The sequence below is a fragment of the Aquila chrysaetos genome, chromosome 4 (genome assembly GCF_900496995.4).
Source record: "Aquila chrysaetos chrysaetos chromosome 4, bAquChr1.4, whole genome shotgun sequence".
NCBI lineage: Eukaryota > Metazoa > Chordata > Aves > Accipitriformes > Accipitridae > Aquila > Aquila chrysaetos.
Window position 1 is genome coordinate 35,012,634 of NC_044007.1, and position 20,629 is coordinate 35,033,262.

The following is a 20,629-nucleotide window of genomic DNA, read 5'->3' on the forward strand; positions in this document are numbered from 1 at the left end:
CAAGAATCAGGGTCACACTGAGAAGGGAAGTGGGGGGGGTTTATGGTATGGATTAATTGAAAACACAAAACCTGCTTGTCCTCCTTTAAATGGGTTTTTTACATTATCAAATGACTTCTGTCGAGTCTCATGCATATACAGCTCAGACAACCAAAGAAAACTATCATTGTAACTGTTGTTTCCAGACACATGCAAGACAATCTGCTGAAGTATCAGAGGCTTCTCTCCTTGAATACCATCAGACTCCTTACAGCAATACTGTGTGATCTTCAAATGTACTTTGTTTTACTGACACAGAAGACATAAACCAGTCTAAAAAGTGGTCTTAGAATCGATGTTTATTGTGCAGGTCCCACATAGAAAGATATGAAATATATCTGATGCATGATATGAGAGCAAATAGTAAATGAAAACCAGAAGATTGCTTGTGTATCCAATCGAAATAGTATACAGAGCTACCAGAGCAAAGAAAATAAGCCAGGCTGAAAAGAAACTTTACAAGCACCACACAAAAGCTATCCTGCACAAAGAGCCAAATACAACATATGTGCTTCTAAATCTTATCCTATTTTGAGGAATTTAATCATGGATAAGCCTTTTGCTGCCACCTGTACAGAAATCAATGTTGCACAGAGTACTTCAGGGCAGTGAAAATAAGTAGGCTATTGAAGTTGAACTAGGACACAAATTAAACCAGGGATCCAAACTTTTCCACAATAAAAGTTTCATCCACATTCATTCCTGCAGATGACAAGTTTAACTGCTGTTCAGTAACATTCATTTTAATGTCAAATATTATTTCAACTTTGCCCTCTTATTTATCCAGTGTAGAAACTACACACAAGCACAAGATAGGTATCAGAGAACCAACCTGTAATAGACCAAAGCAGTTGTTTCAAGAGCTCGAGAGACTGCTAGCCTGATGAGGATGCTCACATGCATCTTATTCTGAGAGCACAAACATTTTGTTTGTGAACACTAGTGTTTTCCTGCACGTCTCAGAGGCATGCCAAAGTGTAGCCCTGGAGGACCACTGACATCTGGTGGTCACTGCAGTCTTTCCCAACAGTACCTGCAGCTCCAGGCAGGCAAGGAGTGCTAGCTGAAGCGCAGAGAACACTGAGGTTTGGGGGGAAGGAAAACTGCTTCGTCAGTTATTAACCTGTACACTGTTGCCAGTGTGAACTAAACTGGCACACCTCTGGAAATGTAAGTGTTCTTCTCTAGAACTAGCACATTAAAAAAAAAAAAAAAGAGGAAGGAAAAAGTAAAATGTAAATTAATTCTACAGAAAGCTAAGTCATATCTATTGAATTTTACCCTGACTTGATCAGATTATATTTTACAGATGGCCTGACAGAAATATATGCCAGGGAAGCATTAAGTTACAGGCCTTACTCTGTGTTTATTAACTTAGTGGAATTTGTTGGTTACAAGTAAATGCAGATCAACTGCAATATACAAACAACAAACTCAGTTAAAGCTGCCAGCACATTAATAGTATTGTTGGCTTAAACATACTCTAGAGATAATAAAGCTTTTCTAAATAGAGCACATTTAATTCAACAAGTTCTTGAGAACAACTGGATCATAAAATAGAATTATATAAAACTGTCTTTTTGACAAATGTAAAAAAAAAGCAGTTTCCTAGGTAAGATGTTTCTTATTACTGAAAAGGAGCACTGAGATTTCGGTCTTCTTTTGCTAGACAACTAGCACAATATTAAATTATAAGCAGGAGTATTCAACACTTTTATCCATTTTGGTATCTGCTAGATGGTGAGACTGCCCAGACAGAAACTGCCTAAGTTCTCTCCAGCAAACTTGAGAGAGGATCTTCTTGATGCTCAAAAGCAATTGTGCAGAGAAACCACAGCTACCAGCACTGGATCTAAAATGTACTTAGGCCTGTTAGCACTGGTTGTTGATAGACAAACATTTAAAGCTATGTTTTGCTTGTTGCAGTTATCTACAACTTATAAACAAAACTCTGAGGCTTTCAGACATTCATGAAGAATACAAAAATCTTACTGAACTGTCATGAGAATTTTCAGCCCTTCCCAATAGCTTTCTTGTTGCAAAATGATTCAAAGTCTACTTTCAGTTAAGTGTGCATTTCTCATTGAAACAGAAGCTCAATTCAAACCTAATAAAACTCTCAGCATCTGCTGAGTAGTGGAAAGTAATCAAAGTGGTTTTCTACACCTTTCCTACATGCTGCAAGAGTGCAGCTTTGCAGTACAAATCATCTGTCTCCAAACTGACCTACATTTTTCACTTACCACCAATATGACACCTCTCCATTAGTAAACAGATTGCTAAATTACAGTTTCACTTTCAATCTAGGCTACCTAACCAGACTGAGAGTGAACTATTTTAAATTATTTTTACAAAATGCATTATTGTGCATACTTTTTCTAGTTGGCTATGGCACGTTGTGGGCAAACATAGAGGCACATGGAATTGCTAACATAGCCAAGTAGGGCGCAAAAAATAGCCAGTGCTCAGTGTGGAAACAAGAAAGGGTACATGGGACACTAATATGGAGACAACTGTATTAAGCCACCCCAATGAAAGCAGGAAATTTGCACTGAGATAGTTCAGTTTGACTCAGCCAGGGCTTGCGGCTGAGCTGGGTACCTGGCTGGGCCAAAGGCTACCCAAAAGGCTTTCATAAGAGAAGTGTCAGGTTTTTCACTCCCATTTGTATTTCAGCAGAAGTCTAGCATCTGTTGACCACTGATGCCTATGCAGAATTTCACTCATGGGGCCCACAAGCCATTGATGTTTGTATGTGCTTCAGGTCCCTTCCTGTACTGCTGCATGAACATACAGTGATTAAAGTGGCTCCACAAGACTACTTTTTAACACATTCCTGTAGGTCCAACTGCAAATCGATAGACATTAATCAGTAGAGACACTCACTCCCATACACAACAGGCGCAGAGCCTATGTTCCACTTAAATCCCACTCCGAGCATTTAAAGTAAGTGCTATTTTCAGTATTTCAACAATGCTGGTTTCTGCACAGTAATGTATTTCACCCACAGCGAAAAGCTGTCACATTGCTGCATATCTATTAAATAAAAGCATTATAATTAGGTCAGCTACTGGGTAAAGGAGACAATAACCACTTTAACAAAGCACTGTCACAGCCCTTACAGGTCCTTGTCTGAAAAGCAAGTCTCTTCTTTCCTTTGCTGTCCCCCCAACATATATTTTCCACAAATACCTCGGCATTGCCAATCCAATTATACAACAGCAGGAGACGATTACTGTGTGACAATGTTCTAATTCACAGACATAACCTTTATTTTACGTTTATATTTTATTGGGGATATTTTCCTGGAGGTTGCCCTCCATCCTGGAGATGCCCTCCACTCACCACCAGGGACAGACAGGTCTAAAAATAATTCTGCCTGGTTCTAATCGACAACATCATGTTGGCAAACCTCTTCCGAAGACACATGAAAGCAAGATAACCCATTCCTGCCAGCATGCTGACCAGCAGGGTGGTGCCAAGAACCCTGGGAGCCCTTTTCTTGGCCACACGGAATGCTGTTGGCAGAACAGCCGAGATTAATATATTGTTGACGTGTCCTAAAACTTTGTAAAATGCTTTTCTCTTCAGGACACGCTCATAATAGGCCTCCAAGTTGGGCCGCTTTCCGTTTCCCCAGTTTCTTCTTGCTAATCCCAGAAACTTCAGACGATGTAATGTGACAGCAAGTGATACATCTGCCAGACTGAAGAAATCACCACAGAGCCAAGGCGGATTTTCATCTTCTAAGCAGAGATAAAACATAAACAATTAGGAGCTAATGGAATACAAGCACACGTAGAAGCCTCCATGGGCTAATATTTAGTTTACTGCTATTTCAAAATGCTGTCTAATAAACACCACCAACACTTCAGCTAAGATATGGCTGTAATCAATGAACATTTTACTAATCCCTGTCCATTCTTCACACAATATTGTAAAGTCTTAGGCTCAGCAGCCTGGCCTACATTTGTTAAGGAAAAAAGAGCCACATTTCAGGTTCATAAATTAAAACACACAGTAAACACTTACTTTCCTCAACTACATTTCTCAAATCTGGATTAAATTAAACAGGAGTGGAAAGGAGGAAGGCAGTTTAGCTTTTACTGAAAAGCTACCACTTGCCTGAAGAATTTATCGCCTTGCCTGTGTCACTCAGCTCTACAGCATTCACTCAAGAACTGCTTATTTGCTGGAGACTTTCAAGCCAAAAAGAAACTGATCATATGTCTGACCTGCACCAAACACACCAGCTCAGTGTGAAGACTGAGTTTGTCTACCCATCCTTCCTCTGTGCCTCCTAAGCCCCAAACCATGGGCTTTTTACACTGAGAAGTTTGAGAAGCAATGGATATTCACACTGCCCACCATTAGTCAGGAGCACAGACGGAGACCCGAGGCTCCCTCTCCAGTCAAAGGAAAGAGGCGAATCTTCCTGGGATGGCTCAAAGCAGGCACTGCCAGGCAGCATCACACCTCTAACTTCAGTGATCTGAACCACCACCCGAAAGGGCTGACCTGTATTGACTACACCCAGAGCTTTTGACACCCAAGATATGAAATTTGGTAGTTAGCACAGCTGCCAGCATGAGTACTCTGCTCTAGCCTAGATCTCAAATAGGACTGTGCTGTTCCTTCCTTATTTGCAACCTTTTGCAGTTCTTCCCACACAACAGGCATGCAAAAAGACCGGCATGAACATTCAGCAGCACCTCTGTGGAAACAGAAAAATTTTGCAATGTCCCTTTCAACTCATTTGCCACCAGAGGAAAGCAACAGTTTGGCACACCGCTGGTACCAGTCCATTTCAACTGGTTATGCAGGTCTGGAAGAAAGGCCTCTGCAGAGAACGAGTGTATCCTATGTTGCTGAAAGGATACCTGGGGATTCATCCAGTGCATTAAGTAAGAAAGATGATGGAAAGGAAGACCGAAGAAGCTAACGTGTGTGAAGAAAGATGCATGCAGTGGCAGCAACAGTAAGTGAATGAGGGATTTGAGCAGTAGCAAGAGAAGCAGAAGCTGAGAGGTCTACCAGGACCTAGAGAAGCACTGTTCACAAACCTCAAAAATATGAATACCTCAGACAAAATTCCAAGAGGTAGGTAATAGCCATATGTTTTACTAAATCCTGTGATCCTGGCAGTTTTCGTAAGCTCATCAATATCATATCAGTTGACTCCTTGGAAAGGCTATTTAGCAGAAAAAGCAAAGGGGCTGCTGGAAATGGTGACAGACTTAGTTTGCTGAACAAAATCCTACCATCCTTTGTAAGTTACAACATTTTCTGTGACTTTCGCTGTTGAGTCAGTAGAAAATTTAACCTAGATTTTCAGTTGCTGGTTCAAATCTACTGTTTTGATAGTAACTGATAATTATTACAACAGCTATTTATAGAGCCAAATGCAAAGAGTGATTGATTTGAGCAGATGCAGTTGATATTCACTGAAGCTTCATGTAGCTCCCAGTGAAGTCAGAGGAAGGACACCTATTAGCACCATTGGGAGTGGGACTAGACTCTGAATAAGCAGAAGACTAACCCCGTTTAAACAAAATTCGACTTCCATTTGGGTGGATCGCAGATAAACACCACTGCTTTCCAAGAGGGTGGGGGGCGGGGTTGCTTAATGATTAGAACACTTACCCAGATTGCTAATTCTGCATATACCACAATATCAGCACAGTATTTATATAAGATTGTAATAAACCTGCATTAAACATTAAGGTTGTGATCATTATAGTGAACTGAGGCCTACAACTACAACATCAAGAATAACATTCTGTAGTTAAGGTTTTTCTTATTTTGTTGATAAAATAGTATAAAATTGTGCAGCTAATTATACTCACTATCCTGGAAATGTGATCAAGCACTCTCATAAGACAGTGAGAACTCACTGACAGCAGCAGTAAACTAAACTAGTATTTAAAACAGTATTGATCCCTTCTGTGATGTTAGATCAGTATATACTAAAAATACCAAATCAGATACATTAAAACCAGTTCTATAATGGTGCTGTCAACAAGTTTACTCAGTCTTCCCAAACATAAGCATCAACAGGATTTAGCAAGAATAATTCCTTACCTGGTGTTTCCTCATTTCGCCGCTGCAATTCAGTCTCAACCTGATCCAAAACTTTTTCCAGTTCATCCAGTATTTTCTTTAGGTATTTTATATTATCATGATCCAGCAGTTTAGACTAAATACATATACAGGTTAGTGTTTTAATCATTGTAGCAAGTTTATACTTTTATCAGAGAAACCTTTACTTAAGATATTACAGTGCTTATTCATATAATGTGATTATTTTCTCCACATAGTCAGCTGGATACCATTTAGATAGTGGTAACAATTCAGGTAACAGAAGAAAAACATCAGAGATTCTAGATACTGAGGTTTGCCTCACCCTGCAGGGTGCTCAACAGTCCAACACCAGCACTGATGTGTACTTACCTTTGAAGTCAGTGGGACCAATTGGATACTTCAGCACACACTAGAAGTGTGTAGCTGATCTGGGGGACAGACTGCTTCATGCCTTGTAGGGTTAAACCACTGCATGACATTACTGGTAATGACAGGTGAAACAAATGTTTAAATCATGACAGAAAAAATCTCACACTAACAAGCTCATAATAAAGGGGGGGAATACAAAGAGTTTTCTTACTTTAAGGCGTTTCTGTTTTGCTATATAGGCATCTTGAAGGTCTGGATTTTCTTCTGCAAGTTTCTTCAACTCTGATTCTGTGTTACTTATTTGGCCTGATGCAAAAAAACAAAGGAATGACATCAGATATCCAAATGTAACCATAATGCAATCCACAGGAACTGATCAACAGCTTGTGTACAAATATCACACTGAAGAAATGGGAAGTGGTACTTCAATCACTGCCAAGTTGGGATTCAAAACCATCACATTTTGGAAAACTTAACTGCTGCATAAATTGACCTCGCCACACCTGCCTATCAGTTTGCAATGAACTAAGTGGTGATCTGCCAGGCAAGAATGAGGAATTCTTGTTAATATTTTTCTTTTATTCAGATAAAACCATTTTGCTGCCAAAACCGGTGCTAAATCCATGAAATGCTACTACAAATACCTTAGGTCTCTGATGTTTTTGTACCTCAGTTCCTGGGTTCCTAACACACTTTTCATGCTGTTAAAGCGCAGATAGGCCCAATACTGAGATTTTCTGTAGGTTACTGTGGGTCACGTGCATAATTCCAAAGCAAAAGCCTATATACCACTGAATATGGAACCAACGTGTTTTCAGTTAGCTAAAATGTGACACCAAAATCTGTCACGTCTTTTGGAAATGTTCACTATGGAGTATATGGATGTTCTAGAAAAACATTCATTACATGACTTAAAGAAGGAATGATGTGAAAAATTTAAGGTAATTTTACTGATTTCTATCTACTATATGTGTAAAGCCTTTTCTCTCCTTAAAATGGGGCTTTGCTTGAAAATGCCATACTTACAGACCTAGAATACCGAAAGATAGTGAATAATAAGTTATTTTCTAAAAATAAATTTTCTAGTAATAAACTAAGAACAAAAGAATAATTACAGGGCATGAATCACCTCTCACTTGTACTTGATAATTAAGATTAGTTCCAATTAAGTCTTATAAATTAAACTGATAAAAAATTCTTGCTAGAGAACAATGAGCTCATTGTTTTATACATTCTTTGTTTCAACCTGACATGACTGTGAAAGCCATCTTTCAACATAGTATATGAAGAACTTGAAGGATGTAATCACACAACTAAAATCTTATATATGCAATTAATTACTTAATTGGATTTGGTACGCATAAACATAATACATGACTGGCTGGTGGCTTATTATATCTAGCACTTTGAAAAAGATCAGCTTTTCAAAGCTGAAAACTAAGCCATCTGGGAGAAGTTTGAACAAGCAAAGGAATTGTTTAGGAACATCCACGAGCTATTAAAAAAAATGCCTCTAAATCAAGAAAGCAGGCTATGCTTTAAGTATAAAAAGGTAAGAAAACTTCCCAGTTTAGACAAGTAGTAATTTTAGCTCTACCAATATGAATATGTGTGTGTAAACTGACAATTAATACCAACTAGAAGCTAGAGGGGAAAAATACATGCAGTCAGCAGAACACAAGACAACGTTGTAAAGTGAACCATAATAAAAGCACTGACTATTACCATGTGAAAACAGAAAAACTATAAATAATGCCTCTGAGTAAAGTACAATTGTTCAATAAAGTTATCATGATCCACATTTGGGGAAAAAAACCCAAACACAGACAGTACACTGATATAAGAGAATAATTCATGTTACTTCAGTAAAAAAAAAAGAATGCTAGTTCCTCTTACTGAAATTACCCATTGTAAATCTCTCCAGATACTTTTCATAAAGAATTTATTTTTAAATAACCACTGATCATTGGAGCAGCAACACTGACTTCTAAATACTTTGCAATGCTCAAGAAGTTTCCAGCAAACAGAAAGAAAACGAATTCTGTCCTGATGTTTTATAAAGGATAATTCATGCAACTACAAGGAAAACTAACTGCCTGACTTCACTTCTGACAACGTAATGGCGTGGCTAATAAGAGAACTGACTTGCCAAAAATTTTAAGGAGGAAGGTAACACAGTTTGTTGAAAATAGAACTTCTCAAACTAACACAGTATCATCTTTTATGATATTATGAATTTGGTAATAGTATAGTTGTATTACATTTCAAAGTCTCTACAGCATTTAACTTTGCTCTATGGAGCATTTTAAAATAAACAAAAAAAATTGCCACAATATAAACCACTGACATTGACAAAAAAAAATCAAGAGATCTCAGAACATAACTGTAAACAGGGAATCGTCATTCAGCTGTGTTCTTGGGATTTGATCCTTGTTCTAGAACTATTTTGTTCTTTTGTAATACTTAGACGGAACCATAAAAGCATTAATTAAAGTTTGCCATGGTACAAAGACTAGAAGGTGCATAAATAAAAAAAAAAAACAAACATGGCACTGATAACCCAGTGGTCTGGACTGGTTGATAAATTGGGCCTAAGCAACCAATTCATGTTTCAACACAGTCCAATGTAAAATATAAATCGAAGCAAAAGATATAGTCCAGAAAAGATACAGGCCACTTTTCTTGGCAAGAGGGCTGTAAGGTTGCAAGCAGCTCTGAAAAGCTAGACTGAGGTCATGATCCATAACCAGCTGAACAAGGATGCCCAGTGCAGTTCTGTGGCTGAAAGTAACGCTGGAGTCCTTGAACATACATACAGTAAAAAAACCCCAAGAATAAAGAATTAAATATTTATCTCCCTATCTGATACCAAAGTGAACAGAATCTGCTGTCCAGTTCCAGCATCCAAACCCGGGGCGGGGGGGGGAAGAGCTCTAAGAACTGAAAGATTATTTGCCAAGGATTTTTCTTAATATCACTGAATGTTGTTTAAGTATTTCTGCAAACTACTGGATTTGAAACAGGAATTCATTTCAGGAGGTTCTCTGTTATAAAGAGGACTGGGCAACATAATCTAGAGTTATTTCCTCTGCCCTTAAAATGTTTTTTCATGGGAAAATGGTATGTTATAAAAGTCCATCAGGTAAAATACCGATCCCAAGAAAGTCAAAAGACATTTTACCATTGATTCTACAAGACCACCAGTTCATCCTTTATCCTGATTCTATATCGTTGTGTTATTTGGACCCAGGATTTTAGTTTAAATTGTACTTTAACAATTTCCCTTGGTCAGATGAACTCAAGCTATTTACTTCGCACCTTTTTTTTTTCCTCCCTACCCCCAGCACCAAGTTGACACTACCACATTCCTCAGACAAAAAGGGCCTGATGATTCTTTTATAATATATTAGATAAATGGACTCTGTTTCATTGAGGCTAATCTGCATTTGCACCACCTTGAGAGGAAAGCAATTGCTTTAATTTAATAGGTAAACTTATTACAAATTTACAGTCACAAAAAAATGGGTTTCCTTCAGTGTAGTGGTTTGATGTGAGCAGTAATAGAGCTGTTCCCTAGAAATTGCTTTATAGGCATAAAGAGCAAGATCGGAAAACAAAATACTCACAGCTGTCACAGCTGCCATTTTCTGTTATGCACAAGAAGCACATTTTCAATCATTAGGAAAATTAATTCCACAGACATCTCAAAAATGCCACTTCCGCTTTCCTGTTTTCAAATCATAACAGACTACAAAATCAATAAAAAGTATATGCACAAATTATCAAGGACTGCAACTAAAATTGAAAATCTGCGCTCAATATATTCTGCTTAAGGTGCACTGAAGACACAAGATGAATGTAATGCAACATCCTATTAACTGATAGGCATTCAGAGCTACACCAGTACATACTACGAATTCTGCTGGTAGCATAGGCTGGAATCATGGAGTCCACTGTTAACTCGGGATGCAGGATGCAGCCATGCGTGTAGGCATCCATAGGCAAGGAGTCTAAAAGCTCTCTATAGTGTTGCACCCTTGGATAATACATGCTCCCTTCTTCCGGCATTAATCTTGGTACTTCCTCTGCAATACAAAAGTTAAAAATAAAGTTAAGAAAAGAAGAACCATGGAATTGACCAAAAGTAGTATTTCCCAAGTAACTTCAGTTATGTCCAATCAGCACAGATGACACAGCCAGTTAAGAAAGCTTCACTTGCTCCCCACCGTTACTCAACAGTGTTATCACCGCTCAGAGAAACGTATGTACGCATACTTAATTTTAAAATGTTTGAATAATTCCAATTCCTATGCAGCAACCCACATAAACATGTATTTAAGAGGCCTTCAAATCAGAAAAACAGATTCAACATCTATTTTGTAGTTCTAGGAATGGACGACCATGGCACACAACCCTTTAGCCCTCTCACAGCAGGGCACAACTGAGGTTCTAGTAAGTTGTTACGCCTGAAACATTACTACAGCTGCAATGCTGTAAAAGTTACAGTACAGGAATCCTACTCAAAGCATGATTAGAAGTATTCCTGCACACCACGAAGTTTTACCCTGCCCTTGATCCACCTGGGCCCCGACTCCTCATTTGATGCAAACACCAGCATTAAATGTGTATTATGTTCACCCAATGATGAAGTTTTCTTCGTGCCTTAGAAATCACAGCGCTAAACCCCTGAAACACAAAATGCTGCCTCTTCACACCTAACACACAGCTCTGCATTTCCTTCAAAAATTGAGGCAGTCTGTTTTCTGGCACTAGAGATATGAAGAATTTCAAAAGCCTGCATGTGATAACGTCTGGGTTCTTTCTTCCTACTTTTTTACCTCTTTACTCCATTTTGGCTACAAAAATAATTTACTCATTCTACTGCCCTTTTCTGCCCAAGATTATGCTGGAATTAGGCATCTTTTGGTTAGTTTTTTGGGGTGTCGGGGTTTTTTTGCAGAGAAGCAGGACCTGCCCAACAACCGCACTTCTGCAGCTCCCTGTTGAACGCGCTGTTTTCCGCGGCAGTCTCACCACAGGGTTAGCACGGCGCAGCGCTGCCATTACTGACTTCTCCATCCTTCCTGAAGGGGTAAGGAGGGCAGCGGGGCACGTTTTTACTTGCAGCTGCTTGTAAAGTGCTGGAAGACCTTCAGTTCATTTTAAAGGAACGTGTTCTTACCCCATACCACCAACTATTGGGAGAGCCCATTTACGTGTGAGACTATAAACGTTTTCTGGTCCTCAGCGAACCACCACATAGCCACGCGGAGCTGACCCCAACACTGCTGCAGGCTGCGGGGAAGGATTTCACACCGAAACGCCTGTGGGATTACCATCTACAAACGTTGCTTCGAGGTAATCGATAATCTGCGTTGCCTCGCAGATGATGTTTTCCCCATGGATCAGGACGGGTACTTCTCCAGAGGAATTTAAGCGCATGAACCAGGGTTCGTTGTGCTCGCTCAGCGGCAGGTTTACATCGTGCTCTTCGCACTTCAGGGCTTTTTCGGCTATTGCCAAGCGCACCTGCAGGGGCATCACCGCGGTTACCTCAGGAGAAGCAAGCACTCCCCGCACAGCCCTCCCCGCTCTGTGGAGCCGGCCCGGCCCCCGGCCCCCGGCCCCCGGCTCCCGGGGCCCGGCCCGGCCCCCGGTCCTGCCGCGGCTGCAGGCCCCCCCCGCGCCGCCCTCCCCCGGGCCCAGCCCCCGCCGCGGGCAGGCAGGGGCGGCCGGCACCGAACCGCCCCGGACCCGCCGGCACCCCGGGCGGGGGCAATCCGCGGCCCGCAGGCCGCCGCCCCCCTCACCTTCTGCGAGGAGAAGGACTGCGTCCAGTGGTACAGCACCAGCGGCGCCATGCCCGGCGGCTGCTGCGCTGCGCCGGGCGGGGCGGGAGGCCTGCGCGGGCGCGCAGCGGCGGCCGTGCCCGCCCCGCGGCGGCCTGCGCTTGGAAGCTGAAAGAAGGGGATGGCCGGGGGGCGCGGGGACACCCCCGTCTTCCCCCCGCACTGCTCGGAGGACGGCCCTTCCTAAGGGGAAACCGCCTGCAAAACCCTCTGCAGCATCCCCCAGGGAAGCGCAGGAAGATGGATGCGCAGGTAAAAAGGTCACATGGCAGCATTTACCCTATTTTTTTTTTTTTTTTTTTTTTTTCCTTCTTGAACAAGTACTTCCACTGTGAATTTCAGGGACGTTGGCATCACGCTCTTGGGGAAAAAAACCAATACATATTGCCAGAAGACATCCTGAATTGGACCCTATGGCTTTAAATACTCGATTGCAAAACGCACTCAAGTTAGAGCAAGAAAGAATAAAGCTCTAGAATAATACACGCTTCTTTTGCCTCCACATGTGTTCTTTCAATCTCAAGGCTTCTCAATTGTTGTTTTTTTCCCTAGACAAAATTAGAAAATTGAACAGTTTTGCAGGGGTTTTTTTCCTCGGTGAAGTAGGGTCCTGGAAAGCGTTTGACAACAAACACTAGCTTCCGTCATCAGAAAACACTTCCTCTGTATCTCACATTGCAGGTAGTTTGATTGCTGACAGTGCATCCATTAGACACTATCTGCTGTATCAGGGAGATGAGCAAACAAAAAACCATGGTGAGATTACAGAGTCCAGAATATTGTTCACTTCGTCCTGACTGCTCAATCTGCAATGAAGGTGACTACTTCATGGGAACCTGATAACCCACTCCCACATGCAATTTCTGTATGCCAGATGAATCCTACCATTAGTATCCTGAAGACCTGAACCTAGTATCTCAAGACCTACAGCCCAATAACACGTACATTTGATTTTAAGGGAAATTTTGACAAATGTTAAGAAAGGGAATGGATTTAAGTCACTGAAAGAGACAAGGTAATGGGCAAATCTTATAAATCAAAAGGGAAGAAACAAAGAGCCAGCTTCCGGCCCCCCACTGTTCACCTGAGTGGGCGCAAGGGCAGCCCCGTGCCTTCCCCAGAGACTACTCCCAGCTAGAGTCACAAACGAAAATAATCTCTTCAGAGGGTCAGGCATGATGAGAGGCTTCTCACAAATCCCAGCTGACAGCAGTCAGTGTGTTACTGATGGTAAATCCTACATTTTGGGGAAATTAATTTAGTTGTAATTCTTCGAAAACTTGGAGAATGTGCTTAGAATTGATAATAAGAATGCAGTCAATGGACTGAGATAAATACATTATGACTGGACTTATTTCTCTCCAAGATATATGTCTAAGGTAAGAGTGCTGGAATACCCTGTTGTGCACTAGGGCTGTAAACTATGACTCGCTGATAATTCTCACAGGTCTCTGCCTAGGCTGCTGTACAGTTCCTCACAGGTAGATCTTACAATATCTCAAGGCAAAGAACTGAGCATTGGAAACCTCAGACATTATTTTTAAATTTACAGGCACTAGACACTCATTCAGTTTTTTGTGGGTTTTTTTCTTAATTTTGCCTTTGAATCAAAATGTTGTCATTTTGTCAGTTACCAGACAGACCACTGCTCCATTTCAATTCTCTTGTTCAACTAATTAATTTAATATCAAACATGGACTTCTGAGTTTTTGTTACCTGTTTTAGATGCCTGGGAAGGCAATGAAAGGTATCTTACCTTCTAACACAATAAGGGAAAAAGGACCCATGAGAACAGTATTTCCTACCTCAGACCTGTTCAATAACAGAGCAGCTGCAATCATATTCGGGTGTTTCTCCTTCCTTTAATCTAGTCATCAGAGTATTGCTATGAAATACCACCAGTATGTCCATGTTTATAGCCCTGGCTTGCCCGACAACAGTTCAGCTGGAGGAGGGAGCGCTTGTGGCTGGGCTCCCCTCCCAGCCCGGCAGGCAGCTGTTCTGACGACTGACCACACGAGGCCTCCCTTTCCCAAAAATACGATGCAAAGTACCTTCTCGCTCCAGATGCTGAAGAAGAAAAGGGGCAGGTGCCTTTGTCCTCAGGACAAGCACCTATCCATCCACCTATGTTTGCTCCCAAGCCCCTCTACCTTCTCATACATGAAGAAAAGCAAGCGAAAGGGCCAGATGATTAAAAAGCTCAGAGCATCCTGGAAAACCTTGTTCCACATGCATTTAGACAAAGCTTTACACAACTGAAATGAAAGTTAGTCTCTGTAAAGGTACTTTCTAATGTGTAAATGTCATGAATACAAAAGCAGCGCAAGGCACAAAGCCACACAACTGCAAATCTGACCGGCATCTTGGCACGTTGCCATTGCAAGCAGACCGCTAGCACTGTGCGATAGGTCACTTTTCTTACCATACTGATAGTCTTGCCCTGTTTCTCTATGTGGCCTCTCTTGGGCCTTTGTTAGCATCCTGTACATGTTTGCAAAAAAATATATATACACCCCTCTAAAAGTTTTTTTAATGCACATATTTTTACATCATGGCAAGAAAATAACATTTACAGGTAATACTAATAGATAAGCAGTACCAAAATCAACTTAATAAGCACATGTATAAATCAGGTCAAAGATCTGGAAATCAGTATTCTGGTAATCAGTTTTCTTCCTTACTTCACCACTCACTCCATGATATTGTCAGGAAATATCTAGGCCAGATGTGCCATTAAAGTGATTGATGCAAGTAAAAAAACTACAATTTCTTTCCTAACAGATCAATTCTTTGCATATACTGAAAACCAAGTTTGATTAGATTACAGAGGGAAAAAAAATCTTTTGCTTTTTTCTATGCAGCCAGAGCCATTATAGCTGAAAATTATCTGGATTCTGTGTATGCATCATTAACAAATGCATTGGTTCAGTTCCAAGTGCAGAACTGGCCTCACTGACAGTGGTGCAGGAGTTAATAATACTGGTTGGGAAAGTAAGACGGGTTGTATTCCAGACCTTCTGTTATTGGCTAAATTTCAGATGCAGATGCTGCATTACTGGTGATGACATGAGTCAAAAGAACATAGCATTGAATTCAGATACACAGGTGGAGATTTAGTATTGACACAAGAACTGTCTTTAATATGACTGATGAATTAGATATGCAACTCTTTAGAAACAGCGATAGCAAAGTTACATCTTGACAATCACAGCTGAGACTATCTGTGCCCTAATTTAACTGTGTATAAAACCATGGAGGGATGCCAACCTAAGTAATTCTAGACAGCTAATGCATATTCTCAAGAAAAATAATTACTGATTTACCATTTTACATCCAATGAAATCCACCTATTAATAGAACCTACTTATCATAGAATCATGGAACGGTTTGGGTTGGAAGGGACCTTAAAGATCACCTAGTTCCAAATTCCCTGCCATGGGCAGGGACACCTTCCACTAGACCAGGCTGCTCAAAGCCCCATCCAACCTGGCCTTGAACACTTCCAGGGATGCAGCATCCACAACCTCTCTGGGCAACCTGTTTCAGTGCCTCACCACCCTCACAGTAAATAATTTCTTCCTTACCTCTAATCTAAATCTGCCTTCTTTCAGTTTAAAACCATTACCCCTCATCCTATCACTACACTCCCCCATAGAGTCCCTCCCCATCTTTCCTGCAGGCCCCCTTTAAGCACTGGAAGGCTGCTATAAGGTCTCCCCGGAGCCTTCTCTTCTCCAGGCTGAACAACCTCAACTCTCTCAGCCTATCCTCATAGGGGAGGTGCTCCAGCCCTCTGATCGTCTTTGTGGCCCTCCTCTGGACCTGCTCCAACAGGTCCATGTCTTTCTTATGTTTGGGGCCTCAGAGCTGAACGCAGTACTCCAGGTGAGATCTCACAAGAGTGGAGTAGAGGGGGAGAATCACATCCCTCGACCTGCTGGTCATGTTTCATTTGATGCAGCCCAGGATTCGGTTGGATTTCTGGGCTGCAAACGCACATTGCCAGGTCATGTTGAGCTTCTCGTCATCCAACACCCCCAAGTCCTTCTCCTCAGGGCTGCCCTTGATCCACTCATTGCCCAGCCTGTATTTGTGCTTGGGATTGCCCCAACCCATGTGCAGGGCCTTCCACTCGGCCTTGTTGAACTTCATGAAGTTCGCACAGGCCCACCTCTCAAGCCTGTCAAGGTCCCTCTGGATGGCATTCCTTACCTCCAGCACGTCTACTACGCCAACACAGCTTGGTGTTGTCAGAAAACTTGCTGAGGGTGCACCCAATCTCACTGTCCATGTCACCAACAAAGACGTTAAACAGCACTGGTCCCAACACTGACCCCTGAGGAACACCACTTGTCACTGCTTTCCATTCGGACATCAAGCCGTTGACCCCAACTCTTTTAGTGCGACCATCCAGCCAATTCCTTATCCAGTGAGTGGTCCATCCGTCAAATCCATGTCTCCCCAATTTAGAGACAAGGATGTCGTGCAGGACAGCGTCAAATGATTTGCACAAGTCCAGGTAGATGACGTCTGTTCCTCTTCCCTTATCCACCAACACTGTAACCTCGTTGTAGAAGGCCACCAAATTCGTCAGGCACTATTTGCCCTTAGTGAAGCCATGTTGGCTGTCACCAATCACCTCCTTATTTTCCATGTACCCTAGCATAGTTTCCAGGAGGATCTGCTCCATGATCTTGCCAGGCACAGAGGTGAGACTGACTGGCCTGTAGTTCCCCAGGTCTTTCTTCTTTCCCTTTTTAAAAATGGGGGTTATGCTTCCCCTTTTCTAGTCAATGGGAACTTCATCAGACTGCCACAACTTCTCAAATATGATGGATAGGGGCTTAGCCATTTCATCTGCCAGTTTCTTCAGGACTCACACGGAGGCATCTCATCAGGTCCCATGGACTTGTGCACCTTCAGGTTCCTCAGATGGTCTCAAACCTGATCGTCTCCCACAGTGGGCAGTTCTTCATTCTGCCAGTCCCTACCTTTGCCTTCTGCAACTTGGGCAGTATGACTGGAGCACTTGCCGGTGAAGACTGAGGCAAAAAGGTCATTAAGTACCTCAGCCTTCTCCGTGTCCTGGGTAACCAGGTCTCCAATTTCCTTCTAGAGAGAGCCCACATTTTCCCTAGTCTTCCTTTTATCACCGATGTACCTACAGAAGCTTTTCTTGTTGCCATTGATGTCCCTGGCCAGATTTAATTCTTTCAGGGCTTTGGCTTTCCTAACCTGATCCCTGGTTGCTCGGACAATTTCTCTGTATTCCTCCCAGGCTACCTGTCCTTGCTTCCACCCTCTGTAGGCCTCCTTTTTGTGTTTGAGTTTGTCCAGGAGCTCCTTGTTCATCCATGCTGGCCTCCTGGCATTCTTGCCTGACTTCCTCCTTGTTGGGATGCATTGCTCCTGAGCTTGGAGGAGGTGATCCTGAAATATTAACCAGCTTTCTTGGGTCCCTCTTCCCTCCAGGGCTGTCTCCCATGGTACTCTACCAAGCAGATCCCTGAAGAGGCCAAAGTCTGCTCTCCTGAAGTCCAGGGTAGCAAGCTTGCTCTGCACCCTCCTCGCTGCCCTAAGGATCTTGAACTCCACCATTTCATGGTCACTGCAGCCAAGGCTGCCCTTGATCTTCACATTCCCCACCAGCCCCTCCTTGTTGGTGAGAACAAGGTCCAGCATAGCACCTCTCTTTGTTGGCTCTTCTATCATTTGGAAAAGGAAGTTATCATCAACACATTCCAAGAACCTCCTGGATTGCTTATGCCCTGCCGTGTTGTCCCTCCAACAGATATCGGGGTGGTTGAAGTCCCCCATGAGGACCAGGGCTTGTGAAAATGAGGCTGGTCCTATCTGTCTATAGAAGGCCTCATCCGCTCGGTCTTCCTGGTCGGGTGGCCTGTAGCAGACCCCCAATATAATGTCACCTGTCCCTGCCCTCCCTTTAATCCTGACCTGTAAGCTCTCAGTCAGCTCCTCATCCATCCCCAGGCAGAGCTCCGTGCACTCCAGCTGGTCATTGACATAGAGGGCAACACACCCTCCTCATCTCCCCTGCCTGTCCTTCCTAATGAGCCTGTAGCCCTCCATTCCAACACTCCAGTCATAGGAGCCATGCCACCATGTCTCTGTGATGCCAGTAAGATCATAGCCCCGCAGGCGTGTGCATGTCTCTAACTCCTCTTGTTTATTCCTCATGCTATGTGTGTTTGCGTAGAGGCATTTAAGTTGGGCCTCTGATGAGGCTGACTTGCTGCCTGGAATTCCTTTGTGCTGCTCTCCAGGGGCTCTCCTGCTGACCTGTGATCCCTCTCCAGGCCCTGGGTATCTATTGCTGGCACTGGCATCAAACTGGTAGGAGTCGGATGGATTGAGGTTCCTCTTCCCCAGCAACTTCAGTTTAAAGCCCTCTTCACCAGCTTGGCAAGCCAACGACCAAAGATGCACTTCCCCTTCTCTGACAGATGGACCCCATCAGCCCCACCATTTAGTTACTTTCAAAGTTACTTAACATATCATACTAGGTTTTCTTCAGAGAGTTCACCACAAAATTCTGCCAAAGTTTTCCCTAAATACCGTAGTCCAACCTGTTCCATGCAGAAGGAGTTTCATAGGTCAATACCTCAGAAATACTGCTTAATAATTGATTTTTCTATATAAAATTATTCTTAGTAGGTTTACAGTAAGCCATTTTCAAAATAGTTAGTAGTGATTGCATACATTTCTACTTCTTGTGCTATAACAAATATATTCATTGTTCTAATGATATAAAAACTTCAACAGTTTTGATGATCGGAATAAATTTTCCTGAAATATCAGGCCTTTTAATCAAGCACAGAAATAAATCTAATATATTTACATAAGGTGCAAAAGGGCAATTTCTTAGCTAAACCTTAAAATCTAGGTATTATCATTACAGCTTTATCCAGTCTATCACTCCTCAAGCTTTTATACAAACAGCATCTTCAAATTATGTAATCTAACATATCAGCCAAATTCAAAAGATCTAAAACATGGTTTTATGTACTTGCCCATGTTTGTTGTCTCTGTGTACATGTGTAATACGCTGGATCAGGAATTTGATCATTACTGACCTTTTAGGAACAATTCTGTATCATCACTTCACATGCCTATCTCCCCTCACATTAACTTAGATGTATAACTCACACGAGTAAAAATTCTATTAAAAAGTTCTCCTGTGCTCTGTACCTCTGTGCACAACATCCAAGTGTTGATGTTTATACTGCTTTTAATTTAACAGTGATGACATTCTGTTGAGCAAAGACTGCCATCATGTTATATGTTTGCACAGCACTGTCTAGCACATTGGGTTGTGGCTGCCCATTAAAATTCACATATTACTACAGCACAAACAATGAATGTAAAAAATAGTATCTTCCAGCTATTGCCTGTGGCCAAAATCAGAACGTACAACTTTGAACTAGTAAAACAGATTATTTAGATGCTGAAACAAAGTCCACCAAAGTTAGTGGGGTGATTTGTACTGACTTCAATGGGTCGTATATCAGGTCTTAGGCCTGTTCAAATTCTACTACAATGACACTGCAAAACATAAAGATCCAGTAACTGGGATGACAACCAAGCACAGAAAGCCTTAAGGAAATCCAAGGGTTTAAATAAAAATACATTTTGTAAAATGTCCTTTGAAGTCTCATGCAGTATTTTATTTAACTGGAAAATAATTTTAAAAGATCTTTCCTGAAAAATTATAGAGATCAGATTCTTTCCATCCCTGAAACAAGCCCAAAGTTTAACCATTTTCAAAAAATTCTAAAAATCTTAGTTACACTTTTTATTGAAAATGTGAAAACTTTTGTAAGTTGATTTGTAAATGAGTTTAAACTATACATTTGATCTTCTTCAGCCACTGCTCACAAAAATAGTTTTAAAATACTTTAAAGGGTTATCTTGTACTTCCAAACATTTTCATTGACAAGTAAAAAAATAGCTGCCACTGAGGAAGAGCCATTACTTTTAACAACATTAAACATTAAGACAACACAAAAACATAGTTTTCATTTAAATAAGGAAATTCTTATTTCTTCAGCCTTAATTCTAGCTGTTTGCTCATTACCTTTGTGCAAGCCTGGACTAAAAACCAAACAGTAACAGGCAAAATACTTCGATTAGCCTCCTTGAAATCTCACTTCGTGAGATAGTCAGACATCCATGTTAGATGGAAGTATGAAAAAGTGCTTTCAAAAGCTTAGGTCCCCCTCTCTTCCAGAGCAGCCAGTGCCAGCACAGCAACAAGGATGAAGGCTGTT

General features: G+C 41.8%; 1 protein-coding gene across 1 annotated transcript; it reads right to left on the reverse strand.

The window, feature by feature from the left end:
- Positions 1–320: 320 nt before the first annotated feature.
- Positions 321–12,582, reverse strand: GDAP1 (ganglioside induced differentiation associated protein 1). Its single transcript, XM_030012583.1, has 6 exons — positions 12,300–12,582; positions 11,826–12,018; positions 10,401–10,574; positions 6,701–6,795; positions 6,121–6,235; positions 321–3,785 (listed from the first exon to the last, which is right to left on the reverse strand). Exons 1-6 carry the CDS (start codon positions 12,348–12,350, stop codon positions 3,403–3,405), a joined length of 1,011 nt encoding a protein of 336 aa, XP_029868443.1. The 5' UTR covers positions 12,351–12,582; the 3' UTR covers positions 321–3,402.
- Positions 12,583–20,629: the final 8,047 nt, after the last annotated feature.